The sequence below is a fragment of the Chrysoperla carnea genome, chromosome 1, assembly GCF_905475395.1.
Source record: "Chrysoperla carnea chromosome 1, inChrCarn1.1, whole genome shotgun sequence".
Taxonomy (NCBI): Eukaryota; Metazoa; Arthropoda; class Insecta; order Neuroptera; family Chrysopidae; genus Chrysoperla; species Chrysoperla carnea.
Genome location: NC_058337.1, coordinates 51,202,358 through 51,219,726, shown reverse-complemented (window position 1 = coordinate 51,219,726; position 17,369 = coordinate 51,202,358). Strand labels below are relative to the sequence as shown.

Here is a 17,369-nt window from a genome sequence, read left to right as displayed (position 1 = left end):
TTGACACTTGTTACCAGCCGAAGAAGAATCAGAACCACCGGTTAACTTAGCATAGGTTAAAGACTACTGTACCCGTTATTTACAAGGAATTTTAATGAGAGACTGTTCAAATATTCCTGGTAATCAACTTTGATTACATTCGTTTTTAATTCAATGACACATCTAAAAAAATCGAAAAGAAATATTTAGGTCGAATAATTTTTTGTATTAATAATAAAATTCCGGAATCTTATTAGTTTAGAAATATTGAATGTACAAATAAATCATCTTTTATCATTAATAAACAAAATACATATGGATAATGCGTTATTGATAATAAGCGATATTGATACTACAAAAAATAATGATGATTGTTTAATAAAATTTCTTATCGATCTACAGGGGATGTCAAGTTAAACAAAGTTCCTTTTCGTTACGGAAACGTGTGTAATGAGATTTTAAATAAAATAATACAGAAAAAGTAAGTAGTCTCCAAAATACATGCATTTGCTTCGTAATCAAGCTGTCATTTGGAGAAAAATCTCATCGTGTAAAATTAAAGCGTTACTATAAATATAAGTTTAAACTTATCCACACGTGATAAGACAAGATTTATTAAATGTTTTTTTAACTCCTCGAAGCAACAGACCCTATTTACAACCTAGCTGTTCGTCTATTCATGTCAAACAAACTAAGCGGTACTTTACATAAACATTTATAACAGGCATGGGCGAGTTATTTTAAGTCGAAGTCACCATTGTTATAAGGTTATTGTGTACCATATACTTTATTGCGTGTATCTTTATGCAAGTCCGCATTGCTTATAGAGGAAGAAGCGAGACGGGTATACGACTCTTCTACCTATCTCAATTTCTCTTATAGTAATGAGATAGGTAGAAAAAAAATGTTGTCTCTCTGGCTTACTCGTATTTTTGGTTGTCACTGATTAGATTGTCACTGTCTTACTCGCATTTTAGATACAAAAGTCTCTAGGGACTTCTCTAAGCCACGTTTACCCATGCCTGATCTAGATACTTTAAAATGTTTAACCCTTAAAAACACAGAATTGAATTATTTGGAGAAATATATTTTCATTCGTGACATGGATTAAAGAAAGAATAACCTAAAATATAAGGCGTTCTACTTTTTCAGTAGGTTTGTTACAACCAAGAACATGGCTGAGCATATGGTTCTTTTTCATCTTCGTACTTCCATTTCTTTTTTTTTTTAATATCGCCTGAGAAATATTGCTCGTTATTTATGAAATGCTAACTTTATCCTTGTATCTTTTTGTTTGTATCTAGATACATTATTGATGATGTATCTGTAAGCATAAGCAAGGAAGATATTAATTGGCTCTTACCTCAAACCTTTTAGTAATTCGCCGAAAATTTGCTTATGGATAGTAAATAGGATTTAAAGTAACATCAAAATTGCTGTCACGTGCAGTTTTTATTTAAAAACCTTTCCTTCATCAATTTGAAAGATTTACATTAACTGAAAACAGTTATAAATGTAAAAGTGACGTAACTCTGTTTATTTTCATTTTTCCTTTTCTTTGCCTTTAAACTAATTTGTTTTTTTCAGAGCGTTGTTAAAATTTTTGAGCTCAAAAGTTGTATTTCGATACTTTATATCTAGATGAATTTTCATTTTGTATCTATATCTAGATACTGAAAAAGAAGTATCTTATACAACACCGCCTACACGCGATGAATTGAACGATTTTGGAATCCCATGAATATAATATCTGGATTATATCCATATTATACAACATTGTAATCTGTAAATACATACCAGTATCATTGCCTTGAATATGTTTAGCTCTAAATAGATAATTTTATTTACTCAAATATTATAAAATCATGTTATTTAATTTTACCTCTATATATGAGACACACTACGTAACGTGCAATTTGTGCTACGTAAATAACTTTATAAATAATGATAAACTCATAGTACAATTAATAAGTCGGGAGGCATTGGAAAAGTTGGGAAACAGCACTGATTTTAATGAAACTTTTTGTAGTGTTTATAGCACTGCTGGACAGACTTTGACTTTGTTGTGCTCTGAGTGACTTTTAGCAAGAGAGGTATGTTCCGAAGTGTGATGGATGATACTCCTTGAGAGTATCTGCTTCTATCTGCAGAGCTGAGTTACTCTAAAGAGTAACCATTCTCTAAGGAACCTTAACCTAGTCATAGAGAAACATAAAACTCTAGCGGGGGGCAAATGTGGCCCAATTTGGAGTTTTTGGCACAAAAACGGCAAATTAAGTTTTTATCATCTAAAATGTGCTCTAGGTAGTATTTTTGGTTGCTGATTACGAATCCGATGTCAAATTACATGGATTCTGTAACATCTTTCGAAAATCGTGCCATTTTTACCAGTCACTAAAAATTAAATTAAATTAAAAAAAAATTTCCTCCATTTTTACCCGACTGCGCATGTTTTTACCATTCTAAATGTTTAGCTATAACATTATATGTGAATTACATGCACTATTATAGTAATATCACTTAGAATGGTTTAACATTTGCGTTTATTTTGACCTAAAAGTGTACTTTGGTTTAAAAAATCGTCAATGAAATTTCTTCTTAGAATTGCATTTCTATAAATATAAAGGAATAACTGACTGCTTGCCAGATATTAAAAGTGTACATTGGTTTAGATTATCGTCAATGAAATTTCTTCTTAGAATTGCATTTCTGTAAATATAAAAGAATAACTGACTATTTGACTGGTATATCAACACGCAGTCCAAAGTCTTTAGGCTCGTGAAGCTGGTGAAAAGAGGGATGTAAACTATAATGGATACACTAAAAAACTACGCGGTAAGAAATTTTTTGCGGATGTCACTATGACAGTATCGTTGTGAACGCCATACTGTGTACTGTATTGAGGGAATAGTAACATTAGCAATACTTATGGCGGACAAGTCATTATCAATATTAAACTGGAGAACGCCATGTCTCTAAACTTGCGATATGATGAATGAGAGAGAAGACTGTTCGCGAGCTCCTCTGTGTTCTTGCCATAGCCAAACTTACTAACTAATACATATAATAAGTATATGTATATGTATTAGACAAGGACGCAGGGGAACCTACTGGTAGTCTTCTCTCTCATTCATAATATCGCAACCACTTACAGGCTAGCAGATCCCTCCCGTTCTCTATGTATAATATTCTATGGTCATTACAGTATGGGCGTCAGATCCATACCAACATTGTTACACATTTCTTACGTGCACTTTTACCCTTCTATGGCGTGAAAATCAAGAAAACTTTTGTACCAGAGCCACAGAAATTACATACAATACACTACCTATAGGATCAAGTTTCAAAAGTTATTCTGTTGTCTAAAAATCTATCATAATATAACACTCTATTACTTCATCGTTTAGTTTTATAAACATATAGAATGGTAAGAGTATGGTGATCAACACACTATATCCGTTTTTCACAACAGCATTGTCGATCTATTTTATCTTTTCAATATCTTTGGCGAAAACTTACTCTTACTCTTGTTAACTCTTGTTAAGTTTAGAAATAATTTTCTTTAACAATAAAAATTAACAATGTTATTGAATCGAAGACTCGAAAACTAAATTTTGTAATACAAATGCTGATCTGAGAATCTGTTCTTTTAAACGAAATATATAGAGGTTGTGTGGCGTCTACAACAGATTTCTTAGCCGTTAAATTATTCAATATTTTATGTAAACTTTAGCAGTAACTATTATTGGAAAATATTTATGATTTATTTTTCAAAAATGCTATTTAGTACTAAATAAATAATACCAGTTAATCTCTTCGATTACTCAAATTATTATCTGGTTGATATACTACAGTAGTAAAAGTAACTGTTAGTCACGCTATTTTAACAATATCTTGTTTTCCTTTTTAAATCATGCAAATGCTATAGGGTGCCTTTTTTAACTTCACATACGGTTGAAATTCGAATAATAGGTTTTATCGAGAAAAATTCTTCCAATATATAAAGATAAATTCAAACGCACTATTTAAAATTTCAAAATTTACTAGTATACATGTTTCAGGGCACCTGTCAGGCGTAAATCGGAAGGTTTTAACTTAGTTGAGAGATAGCGAGCCAAACAAGACAACGACGCGATCGCTTTATTCGGTTTGTTAGTGGTCATGTTTTGTAAAAAGAACCGAAAACGTAAATTTGGGTGTAAAGATTGGCTTACAAAGAGATAGAGTAGAGCCTACAAATTATCGTAATTATTTGCGGATGAATGAAGTGATTTGCAACTCCGCTAATAATAAAGAAAAATGCAGTCATGAGAACATCTATCCCCGAACTAAAAAAAGTGGTGTTATAAGTTTGACCGCTATATGTATGTGTCTGTCTGTTTGTGGCATCGTAGCGCCTAAACGGATGAACCGATTGATTTTTTTGGTTTTGTTTGAAAGGTAATTTAATGGAGTGTTCTTAGCTATGCGAGTAAAGGGTTCTCAAAAAAACTACAATTTTTTCAGTTAATTGACGTTAAATACTCCGAATTTCAATCGCCAATAACTCGGAAAGTATTGATTTTTCGAAATATACAACTGACTTTTTTTGCTTAGAATTCATCCTTCTATCGATTTCAAGAAATCTTGCTCTGGGTAAGATCGCACAAATTTTTGTTGTTAACTTCTTTAAGTAAGCTTTAAACAATGCAGTCGAACAGTTTTTATAAAGATTCATTGACTATCTCTGGATTCAGAGCTTTTAACATATTTACACCTTACGGATCTCTGCTAAATAGAATATAAACAAATCCCTTTTTTCTACTTTGAAGATTATATAGGCAATTCTTGTGACAAATGAGTAAAATAGAAACGTAAAAAATTATTCAATTTGAGAATAGCTAATTTTGGTCTTCGATTGCTAGAGGAAAATAATTGTGTAAAATATTTTCATGTTACTGTCATCTTTTTGAATTGTTTTTTTATTACAAAAAATAAATTTTAAATTCTCAATCAATTTTTACATGAGTCTTCTATATAAACAAATTTTAAATATTTAAACAAATAATTTTTCGTACCGTATCAAAGAAGATTCAAATAGTTTAATAGTGAGTTGATAAATATTAATAATATTTTAGATAATATAATCAATATTATAATAACTATTCAAATCATAAAATTTTTACAGCCAATTACACTTCAACAATATTTGTTTTTCTGTAGCAATTTTTATTAATTTTTTTTTTTTTTTTTTCATTAAGGGGAGAAATTGGTGTTTCCAAAACCGCAAATAATAGTACGGTAGTTGTATCACATTCGTCGCCCCATTCGCCATATTTGATCTCGCGATGAGGTTGAGACAACTTCATATCGGTTGATATTAATAATTTTTTTTTCAGTGTACAGGAAAAATTAAATTAAAAAAATATTTGCTTGAAGAATATTTATTCTTGAAAGAAGAATTTAAAAGAAAAAAAAAACTTGCAGCGAGAAAAAAATCACTTGTGGCAAGGAAAATTTCTTGGAGCAGAAATTTTTGTTTTAATATTGAGCTTTAAACTTTCAAAAAATTTTATTTTGTAATAAAATATTAAAAAGTTTAAAAGTATGAAGAAAGCAACAAGTAAAATATTTTCATTTTTTGGCTAACCTTACAAAAGCAGATAGGGGTGCCTTTTTAATATATTCTTGAATAGAAGTTAAACGGTGTACTAGAATTATAAAATACTACAATCAGTAGTGAGTTGTGTTTACTGCTGCTATAGCAAGCAAACAGTGGAATAAAACAAGTAAAAGCGAACCAGCCTAGATCGACGAGAGAGGACCACATACAAAATTCAAGGCCTTAGTCACTAAAATTAAAATATAGGGATGAGAGGGTACCTCTCCAAAAAAATCAATACGCACCCAACCAACATATATACACATAATATAATAAAATTCTCAAAGTAGTGCAGCATACAGCGGCGAAAAATTCACTTAATTTTTGGACGAAAATTTTTTCCATGTATCTTCTTAAGGATGTATGAGCATGGCCACAATGTTTAATTTAAAGGCTCAAAACTTTTATAGGCAGACTTTTGATCAGCATGATCATAACTACCTTAATTCATAATTTTTGAAAAATTTTAACTGAAACTAAAAATCAATGTATTGTGTCCTCCGGTGTCCTTGGCAACAATTTGAGGTCAGAACAGTTTTTATAAGACCGACAGTTTCGGAGATACAGTTTTTCAAAATTTAGCCAATTTTTCAAGTAACACGATTACTCTTCCACAGATGACATACCATACGACGGCGAAATAAACGAAGATTTGTCGGTGTCCGTCTGGATACTCTTGTGAACCCTGTTGACATTTCAAAATACGACGTTTTGGACCAACTAGGTTCATTTAAAAGGACAAAGTTTGATTAAAATCATTACATTATCAAAATTGATGTAATACATATGTTTTTATTTCAATATAATTTAGCAACTAAGCAAAATTTCATCATCTTCAGTACCGTTCAAGTTTCTGAAGAGTTGGTATTTCTTCCTCTCAGTTGGCTCTCTTGAGATCCCAGGGGACTCCGAAGTGATCTCCCTCAACCAAGAGACATTCTTTGATGAAAAAGCCGGCTTAACATCGATAAAAACTGAAATAAGGTCAAAATTTTTGAGTTCTTTTTATTATTTTTGAGAATGACCCGGTCATTTGCCGTGATCTTGAATTTATTATTGCCTCTACATTACATACAACATATTAATTTAGGCAAGAAACTTTGAGAACTTTTGAGTTTAGAAATAGAGTTGATCAGAAGAAGATGGAGAGAGAGACCTTACTTTCGTATACTTCATTAAGGCCTTAAGAACACCCACAAGAAAATTTTGGATAATTTTCCGCACACTTGCGCCGATACATGCTGCACTATAGAGTACATATATACGATATTCCTACCTACACACATATTATACGACGCACCATGGTATTCGCAAACTTACGTTCGCTCATTGTAAATACACATTTTTGGTTGGTTGCTTATTCTGCATAAGTCTGTCTATCTGTCCGTCTATCTGTCACTCGTATTGAGAAATATAACAAAAAATGAAAGCAACTAGCAACAATATTTAAATCTTATTTTAAATGTATTGAATTTTTTTAATTTTGATTTCTTGTTTTTTCTATTTTTCGTACGAAAAAAACTTCGAGATAATTCTGAATAATAATTATACGCGAGGTGAAAGATCACAAAAAAGAGTTTTATAGAATATCTTTCTAACTAGGTAGTTTTACTTTTTACAAAAATGTTAGAGATCAATTTCGTAATTCATCAAGTTTCCTAAAAAACGGTTACTTTTTCCCCAAAAAAGCCGTTACCCTTTCCATACCACTTTTGAGCACGAGTTTTGAATATCCCGTTTCTTTTGCCTTCAATCGTATTGACATATACTATAAAAGTAGGAGAGGATAAAATTTGCTACAAATTTTGTCTTGAAGCCTTTATATTCTACAACTTTTATAGTAATTAATACGATTAAAAGAAAAAGAAAAGAGATATTCACAAAAAACTGATTTTCGCAACCTTTGACCTTGAATATCTAAGGACGCGCACGCGCGAACTTATGTGACGATACTTTTACTATCAAAATTAAAGTTTGTAGAAAAATTCAGCTTATTCCGTTAGATTCCGAGGTGAAATCCTAAAATGACTGGAGTAATTACAAATAATGTAAGACTGTACGTAAATCGAAGTACCATGGAGAAAACATGTGTCTATTGATAGCTGGGAGTTGCACTCCGCCAACTGGCGATAATAATTCGTACTAATTGAAACAAAAAGTGGACCCGTTTTCAGTAGTTCTAGTTTGGACTACCAGATGGCAATACTTAAATCGACAAAAAGCGATAATAATCCGTACTAATTAAAACAGGAAGGGTCTAAGTGGCCGAGTGGTCTAAGGCGTTAAGACTTTGATCGTTTGTCTACGGGTGGCTTCTGTTATAGGCGTATATGTCAGAGAGACGGAGGATTATTATTAATTAAAACAGGATTTGGACCAGGTTCGTTTCCATTTATCAATTGAACAGTATTTCATTTCAAATTTATTTACTGTCGTAATAAATTATATATAATTTTTTAAGTCTTTAATCAGTGGTCGATCAATGATATCTCATTTATCAAAATATGATAAGTAGTTTAGAAGTTATCAGAGTACTTATATACATACATATTCACATACGTACATGCATACCTGTTAAACACATAACCCTCGCCGTTATCGGGTAAAAAGAATTTATGCCGAAACGGTTTTTCATACGCGCGTGCCGTGCTAACTCCATAACGTTATTTTGTTAACATACACAATTTCATACATTCAAACATTTGATTATTTTCTGACCAATTGAAGGGTAAAGATTTTTTCGACATTTTTTTTTCGCAGAATAGACATTTTTTATCGTAAAATGATTGGATTAGTAAGTTCTTACAATAATAGAAGCTACATATTATAAAATATTTTCAAATATTTGACTAATTGTTTAAATTATTAATTTCAATTTTGCTGATATATTGAAGACAGACAGTTACGTAGTTAAAAACCCGATATATAATATAAGCGAATTAAAATATTTTGTTGCAAATAAATATGAGTAATTAGATCGGAGTAGTCTATATATTTTTTGTAAATAAATACCATTTAAATCAAGGCTTGTTAATTGGAATCTATTCTAGTTAAACAATTTGGAACTTTCCATGCATATGAATACATTATGCATAAGTTTATTATAACTCATAATTTGACAATCGTAGGATATTCAATTACCTTTAAAATAATATAATACTATACGAATTATTAAATGGGTTGTTCTACAAATTAAGGACGGAAATATTCTTCTGATTTTGCTCCGACATTTTTTTTACATTCTGGTTGCGAAGTTCTACTATTTTATTTATTTATTTCGCAAGTAAGTATCTTATCAAGATTCTGAGAATTCAACTGGTATTAAATTTTGATGCTAGAAAGTCGATAAAAAAAAACAAAAAATGTGCACAATTAAATCAGCAATTAATTCTCTTTTATTTGAACTTTTTTTTGAATTTGATAGTTTTTTTCTAATTTGTTAAAAACTGATTAAAACCTCCAACAACCCCCTTAAAAAGAAAGTTATTATTTCCCCCCTGCGGGCCAATTTTTAGTAGTTTTTACAACCTAATAAACAACTGTGGAAAATTTCAAAGATGCAACACTTTTCCTTTTAGATATTTAGTTTTATTGTACTAGATACAAATAAATATTACATAGGAGACAGATCATTCTTTATATTTTAGCTGGAATATTTTAGCTAGACGGCGAAATGTTTGTAGAATTACCCCAATTAATCAAGGTGTCATACTCTTATCGAATGTCTATTTTTAGACGCTGGCAATTATCTTGTTAAAAACTAATTTATTTGTTTTAGTTTATAATTACGAAATTGATTATCAGTATTTTATCGAAACTTAAATTTATTAATCAATAATTTTATAAATTTATGAAGCTAATTAAATGCTGTACTTTGTATGTACTAATAGTAATAGGTAAAAAGGTAGCGAGATTATATTTTTTCGAACCATTTGCAACAAGCCAGAAGCATTTGAGGTAATATTAAGAAATTATTTTGTTCGATTCACGCTCAAAAGAATTTTCGTTGCTAAGACCCTAAAAAATTACATTGTCAAAATCGAATGAAATAGAAATACGCATTTTTGTAGAACGTGAGATGGTCGGTCTTATATTAAAGTTAAAAATGTTAGATCCTCCTTGCAAACCTCGACTTTCACATGACTTTCTCAATATCACATTGGCTCCACCGAGTTTGTTAACTGTTACTCAGTTGGGATATCTATATTTGATCAATTACACACTTTTATAGCAAATAAGCTCAATAAATTTTTGTTGCTCAAATTTATTCATAGAAATTGTCAAATATGATTCGTTTTGAAAATTTATCAACTTTGTCCCATTAGGGGATACAAGTTATTTGTTTTAATCTCAACTTTTATTAGATTTCTAGAATAACTGGAGCTCTAATTCTGGGCTTAACTTATCACCAAGATAACATTGTTGCTAACGTAAGCAGAAACAAGAGATCAAAAAATATTATACAAGTAATAATTTTTTTTTATTTGTCTGAATTAACGAAATTCAATATTATTTATTTTCGTTGTTATGCTACATATTTTTATAAACATTTTATTGTGTTAAAATATTTTTATGGGAATAACGTTTACGGAATTATGTTCAATAATATATTTGCAGCATTTTCAATTGTGTAGACATAACAAATATCTTGATGAGTTTAATCAGTGGCGTAATATATTTAAAATCTGATATGAACGCACAGTAGCGCACAAGTTATTATATTAAAGATTTGTGCAATAATTTTAACTACATAAGTGTTGGAGGGGGAGGAGGCGTTTCAAAAATTAACGGTTATTGAAAAAATGCAGATTTAAAATTCATGAAATTATTTTACTAAAAACGGAGAGCAGTTCAACAAATATTTATTATATTTTGTGTAGAAAATTGCATTCTGTTTCATACCAACTAATGACTAAAATAATAAGACGTCTCAATCAAATTGTTCTATCTTACGTTTGCACAAGAATACATTTCGATGCGATATCAATACATAGTATACAACAAAGTAGCTTCCCGCTGTCTATACCTAATACCTATAATGTCCATATGTATGCTTAGATCTTTAAAACTACGCATTGGATTTTGATGCGGTTTTAGATAGTGATTCAAGACGAACGTTTTTATGTATAATACATGCATAATATAGTAGAGTAAGGGGTTGAAATAGAGGGTGAAAGGGATGTGCTTCAAAAACTTAAAAAGTTGTGCATCGATTAAGCTCAAATATTGATAAGATATGCATCCAGCTTCAAGGATTGTTTTTGTCTATTTTTAACCTTCGGGGGAGGCGGAAAAGAGTGTAAAAGTGTAGCGACAAATTGGGGATGAATAATCGAATATTTTCAAATATACCAAGTGAGGTATCAAATAAAAGAGCATGACATTACAAAACAGTAACTCGTACACAAGGAGATATGGGAGGAGCGGGTGAAAGTGGGGATGTTGGCCAGCAAGGAGGGTAGTTCGCAGCTAATTCACTAATATAACTAATCGATGATTTTAAACGTTTACAATTTTTGCTTAAAACTTGTTTTTATCCAGATTCGAGTTTCGAAAACGAAAGTATGAAATCTGTTTTTCAATACTTCGCCTACCAGCCATTTTGTTTCTGGAAAATTTTTTGGTTTGCCAAACTAACTCTACGAGACCCCATCATATTTGGTTACTGTATTTTATACCGCCAATTATGAGAAACATTAAATCTTTTATAGTTTCGGGAAAAATCTCTTGCGTCCTCAAAAAACAAAATTGAATCATTGAATGTTGCCGAATATAAGATTTAATAAAATGAAAAAACCGAAGGGAATCAGTTTCATATAAAATTAGTCTAATATGTTGCTCTATTTCATGTATAAGTCCATGTAAAAGATCGAGATAGTTCAGCGTAAGGTGCACGCAGAAGAAAAGTTTTTGCATTTTCAAATTCTTGGTACTTTGAAACTCAAAATCTTTGATTATGAAGGGAGAGGGTATTCAAAATTCCTTTTGTGAGTTTCACTAGCTTCTTATTGCCGTTTTTACAGAAAAGAGATAGAAAACAAACTTCAGTTTTGCGACAAGAAAAAGTTTCGATGGATTACCTCACAATTTGATTCACAAATTGAAACCATTTTGCCATGCAACAATCGGTGGCTTAAAAAAATAATCCCTAAAAACCAAGTTATTATTATAATAAATTTAAAAAAAAAAATTTTTTTCGAGCCAGTTCCAATTTCAGCTCAATTGGATCACAGGAAAAGAGTTAAAAATCGATCCGAAGTTCTTTCATTAGACAAGCAGACACTACGAACAAAAGAAAGTAAAAAGAGCTACGATACCACTGCTATATTTTACAATTTAAGCTTGCTTATCACTTTCAAATTGATTGCTTAACCGAACGAAAAGTATAAAATTATCCACCTATAATCGATAGAGCACTTTGCACGGTGGAATTTGTGGGTGAAATGATTCAAGCTTGCTACTATAAATGCAAAAGCACGTAGTAGACGCGCAATTTTATAGTAATACCTTGATTCCATTTACCACTAGAGACCGTGTGGTAATAATTGAACATTCAACAGCACATTTATATACATGCAAGCACGATTGGAATGTTTAGTGCAGACGCTGGAATGGGTTCTATGAACACTGAAAGGTATACTCAACATGTAGATAATTTCTTAAGGTTTTTGACCCACGGAATCAGATTTTTCTACTTCGTCAGCCCATCACTTTTTTGAGACGGGTGAAGGGTGTTTTTGACAATCTGATGGATTGGGGATGATGACTAAATTTTTTTATTACTTCAGGAGAAGAATTCTCACTGCTCGAACAGAAAATTGAAGTTGGTTTTTTTTTTTTTTTTTTTTTTAAATCTATAGTAGTATGCAACAAACGAACGTTTAAAACTACTAATTAAACAAAGACGAAGATACTTTAAAACTGACGTCATTATTGAGTGTCCCCATAGAGATCCTACTTTTTGTTACGGTTAGGATTGTCAAAGATAAGTTTAAATTTGAAAGGACGGAATGCTACCCTTTGCGGTACCGCCATTTTGTTTTGTAGGGGTGAGTTTTTTTTCAATAACTGCTACACTATTGATTTTAGGGAAAAAGTGCCGAAAACATTTTTGTAAAGAATAACATGCTCTACAAAAAAAAAGTTCCATGCGTTTTTTGCGTCACATATCAAACAATCTACTGAAAGGTTTGTGCAAAATTTAAGAGAAATAATTTTCTTTTTTGCGATTTAAGCATTTTCGGCGAAAAAAAAAAGTATTAATGAAAGTTACAGCATATAAAAAGCAATAACATTTGTCTAAACAAATGTTTATTATGACTCGTTATTCTTGCGCCAGAGGTCGCCAAAGATCCGCACAAAGCGCATAAAAAGCTCTTTCAAAACCGCGTATGCGCCTATAAAATACCCATATATATGTTGCTGTTACGGAATTATTGCAATGTGAGCATCGTAAAATTTCAAAATTATTTGTTTCACATTCTACACTAACTTTCCAGTATATTGTTTAGTATGTGCCAAGAAATGCATAGGACCTTTTTATTTCCTAATTTTATTCTCTACAAAAATTATTTCGGTACTTTTTTTGCTAAAATCAATAGTGTAGGAGTTATTGCAAACAAACTCATCTCTTTAAGCCAAGATGACGGTCTTCCCCCAAGGGTTAGCTACCGTAACCGAAAAGTCGGACTTTCCCCAAAAAATGCGATTTAAAAATCTTGCATGACTGTACTAACAGAATAAAACTGGAGGAGAAATCCAATTGATTTTATTAAAACATAGTAAAAATAATGTACTACACACTATCACAAACAATATAAACCCACTACTTTACAAGAAGAATTAGTAAACATTCCAAACGTAAACACATGCACAGAAATTGTTGCGTTGTATTGGTTAAATAGACATAACAATAATTACAAATTGATAATGTTAAGGTCAACAACATGTGATGATGATGCACATTCATAGAATACATACAGACAACAAACATTCGACATACTATAACCATAGTATCGACCATCTTCATGAGAGCTAGTGCTCTGCACTCTGCAGACTACAATAACATGCGCTTACACATACATATAGTATCAACGTTTTTAAAAACTTGAATGAATTTTAAAGTTTAAAGAATGTTTATATTGGCTAGCTAAAATACAATTACAGTCAGCTAAGAACCACAGCTAGACTTTTTTTTCTAAACGTTTCTTCATAAATTACCAATACATAAGTAAAATCAATTTTATGATTGTGATGCATCAAAAAAATGTGTGTCTATACCTGGAAATTCTATTACATAGGGTAGAGATGGCGACTAGATATTTTGGGCACACTACCAAATCACAAAGTTCTCTATGTTATAAGTTCGCTCGTTTGTTATTAATATAGTCACATGTGTTGTTTACGCATAGCATAATAGTTTTATGTTAATAGTGTTTAGTGTTATTATTTTCCCAATAATCACGAAGTCAAAGTTATTTGATGACACGCCTATGGTCCTCATTAAATAATTCTTTAGAAAAAATGGCACGTAGGTACCTAAAAGTTCTCCACCCATGACATAGGGCATAAGTTATTCGTTTTAATATGTATCTTAGCCCCCGTTTGCTCAAAATCTATTCTCAAAATTATTTTTAATTTTTGAATATGGTTTTTATTAGATACTCGATAACAAACAGCTAAGACATTTGACAAAAAATTTTATATGAACCCTGAGCTTTAAGCTCTGAAAAAGGTTGACAAAAAATCAAGAATTTAACAAAACCAATCGGAGCAAAAATGGCGTTAATACAATTACACTCTTATTCCACCTGGCTTCTCAATTGTACTAAGAACTTTACAGCTAAAGGTTAGAGCACTGGTACTGATCGACAGTACCAGTGATCTAACCGACAAACAATCGACAGTGTCCAGTCAAGTGTCCCACCAACTTTCTTAACTGTGCTCAAGAAGTCACCTAATTTAATTAGCTTAGTAATATACGTTAAAATTAAGTTTGTGGGTGAGAGTTCCCAGTGACTGAGAACATCCCCTTTTCAAGAATTTTTGTAGAAGTCGCACGTATCGGTAAACTGAAGCTTCTCACACAAAATTAGCAAGTTATTTACAGCTTGTAGAAAAGGTGCTCGGATTAAGAACTATAGAGCAAAGCTTATTGGAAAAGTCACTAATGACAGTAAGCAGTCAATATGAAAGTCATAAATAGTTTTAAATATAAAAAAAAAGGTCTATAGTATGACTGACTCATTAAAATAGTGGGCCATAAGACAGTTCATCAATTCATTTGAATAGTTTTGTTGTAAGTTACTGTACAAGAAAGCCGGAGCATGTGTGTCATTAGCTGCAGGCACAAGGGCAGTGTATACATGGGCGTGTGTGTGTCACTCCGTGCAGTTTTTAGATAAGTTGTGGCTAGTACCTTGAGTAGAGAGCTACGTTTTTCTTTTATATAAGAGGAGTTACAGCGGCAAGACTTTTTTATTCACACACAAAAAATTACTGTAATCTGTAGAATTTGATCTTAACTCTTTTAGTAATTTGGTATGAGCGATATTAATTATTTTTTTTCAGCCAACCGTTTTGTTATCATTTCTTTTTACGCATCATAACCACAAATAACCTGACTAAAGCGATAGGGTTGCCTTCTTATTTGTCTGCTTATTTGTTAACTGAGTTAAAAGCTTCCGACTTAAATTTGCAAATTTACCTGACAGGTATGTATGTGTGCCTAAGAAACTGATTGTGAGGCAAAATTATTTTCCGAATAGTGTGAATACATCAAGGGGTGAAGGCGGTTTAAGATTACGAATTAAAATGTCAGTTTTTAGTTTCTTCTATACACCGAAATGCAATATATTTGAATAAATTTTATTTCAAGTATGTGTATTACGGCATGTCTAGATTTTCGAAGATATACGGTCTCGGTAACAGTAGATTTGATGGTAATGATTTGCTACATGGATAGAATATTGAGGGAAAAAATTGATTAAATATGTTGTGAATTAACCGGCATTCTTGGTAATTATTATGTGATGCCTCCTGCATGTGATACGGTGGTGGGGTGTGGCAACAACGTGGTAATGCTATGTTATGACGTGGTATTTATTTTGTGATAATGAATGATTATTATACTGATCATTGGTCAGTGCCCTCAATACTAAATACACAACAAATAAAACTAATGTTTATTCCATCTTTTAGATTTGAATTTAATATTTACTAATATTATCATGTAACTGAAGTTCCGACTGGTTATTAACTATAAATAATTTTTTTTTAAATTTCAAAAAACCCGCTAATTTTGGGATAAAAAGATTTCTTTTCTTATGATGTCCTTATTTAATAATTAAAAGCATAGGACGTTTGAGTGGACGAAACATCCCTACAGGTCACTTTGAAAATGTTTTAATTAGCAAGGTATACATTGAATATGAAATCAAAATTTTTGAGTTAAGTTGATTTCTTATGAAGTCCTTAAGTAATAACTGGAACCACATTACGCTTAAATGGTCGGAACACCCCCTTCCGATCGGGACGAAAATTTGAAAAATAATAATATATCTGAAGTTACTGAAATTATTTTCACTTCTCAAAATATTGAGATAAACGTGCAGTGTTTGATGTGTAGAATTTTCTTATAAATGTATTTTATTAGAATTTTGTTATAAGCAGAGCTGAATTCACAAGACAGGGGTTCATTCAGGGTTAGTGGAACTTTTTTTTTTATATGGATTAAAACACACGCTAGGGTATTTTGTCTAGCCGACATTTTTATCGCTGAAGTTCATAAAAAGAGACTATTGATATATTTACACACCCGATGATCCAATTGTTGTTGCTAAGAACGACTGGCTTAAAATTTTTTTAACTAAAATTATTTTGGATTGGAAGTAGACGATAAGCAGACACTACGAGTCAAAAAAAAGGGAGTAAAAAAAAGACAAGTAAATTTGATAAAATCACATAATTGTTGTGTCAAATGGACAAACAGTAAATTAGCTTCGTATTTATTTAAATCGAATGAACAAATACTCGAAAAAATCAATTAATTTGAGTTAATCCAATTCATTTCTCTTATTTTCTTCCACATCATTGTTAGTCGCGGTGAATTACCACGCAAACTTTACGTCAATTGTGGCATCTCTCTCCTCAAAAAATATTCGAGATTTTGTCCCAAAAAAAACTAGTAGGTATTATTTGTTTCAACAATGAAATTAAAATTTTGAAATGATTTTTTAAAAAATTGAAATTAAGTCTAATACGATAAAAAAAGGTTTGCGAAAAAGTTTCCATTTATTTACATAGCCACTGTTTTGTTTTGTTTTGTTTTTTTTTTTTTTTTACAAACTTGTATTTAACTTGAAATGTTTTCGTGTTGGATTAAATCTTGCATTTGGATTTTCAATTTTAATCAATTATCCTCAATTGATTAAGCTGGAATTTTGCATACACAAATATGGCGTACCGCGAAAGATAGCTAATTAGTTATATTTTATGCACTCTTATGATATGAGTATCAAATGAAAGGATTCGCTTAGAAGAATACGAATAAAATATTTAAATTTGATGAAAATGCATTTTTATGATTAGCATGACCTGATTTTCATTCTGCTTCCACCATATTTTATACATACCCCTTTTTTAGTTTCAATTTGTTAATTGAAAAAAAAAAAAGTTTTTAAAGGACAAGCTTTTAATGAATTGAAAAATAGAAAATAATTATTTCTATGAGTCACTCATACTTGATTAT

At 31.1% G+C, this 17,369-nt stretch overlaps 1 protein-coding gene across 5 annotated transcripts in view; it reads right to left on the bottom strand.

Annotated features, from left to right (window-relative positions):
- Positions 1 to 17,369, bottom strand: part of LOC123305109 (insulin-like growth factor 2 mRNA-binding protein 1) — a 76,129-nt gene that overhangs the window by 26,703 nt on the left and 32,057 nt on the right. Inside the window, exon 2 of one of the 5 annotated variants that reach the window (XM_044886729.1) lies at positions 3,132 to 3,155. The exons of the other annotated variants lie outside the window; for them this stretch is intronic. Within the exon in view, the coding sequence (XP_044742664.1) occupies positions 3,132 to 3,155 (24 nt within the window). The remainder of the gene's footprint in view (positions 1 to 3,131; positions 3,156 to 17,369) is intronic. 5 annotated transcript variants of the gene reach the window in all.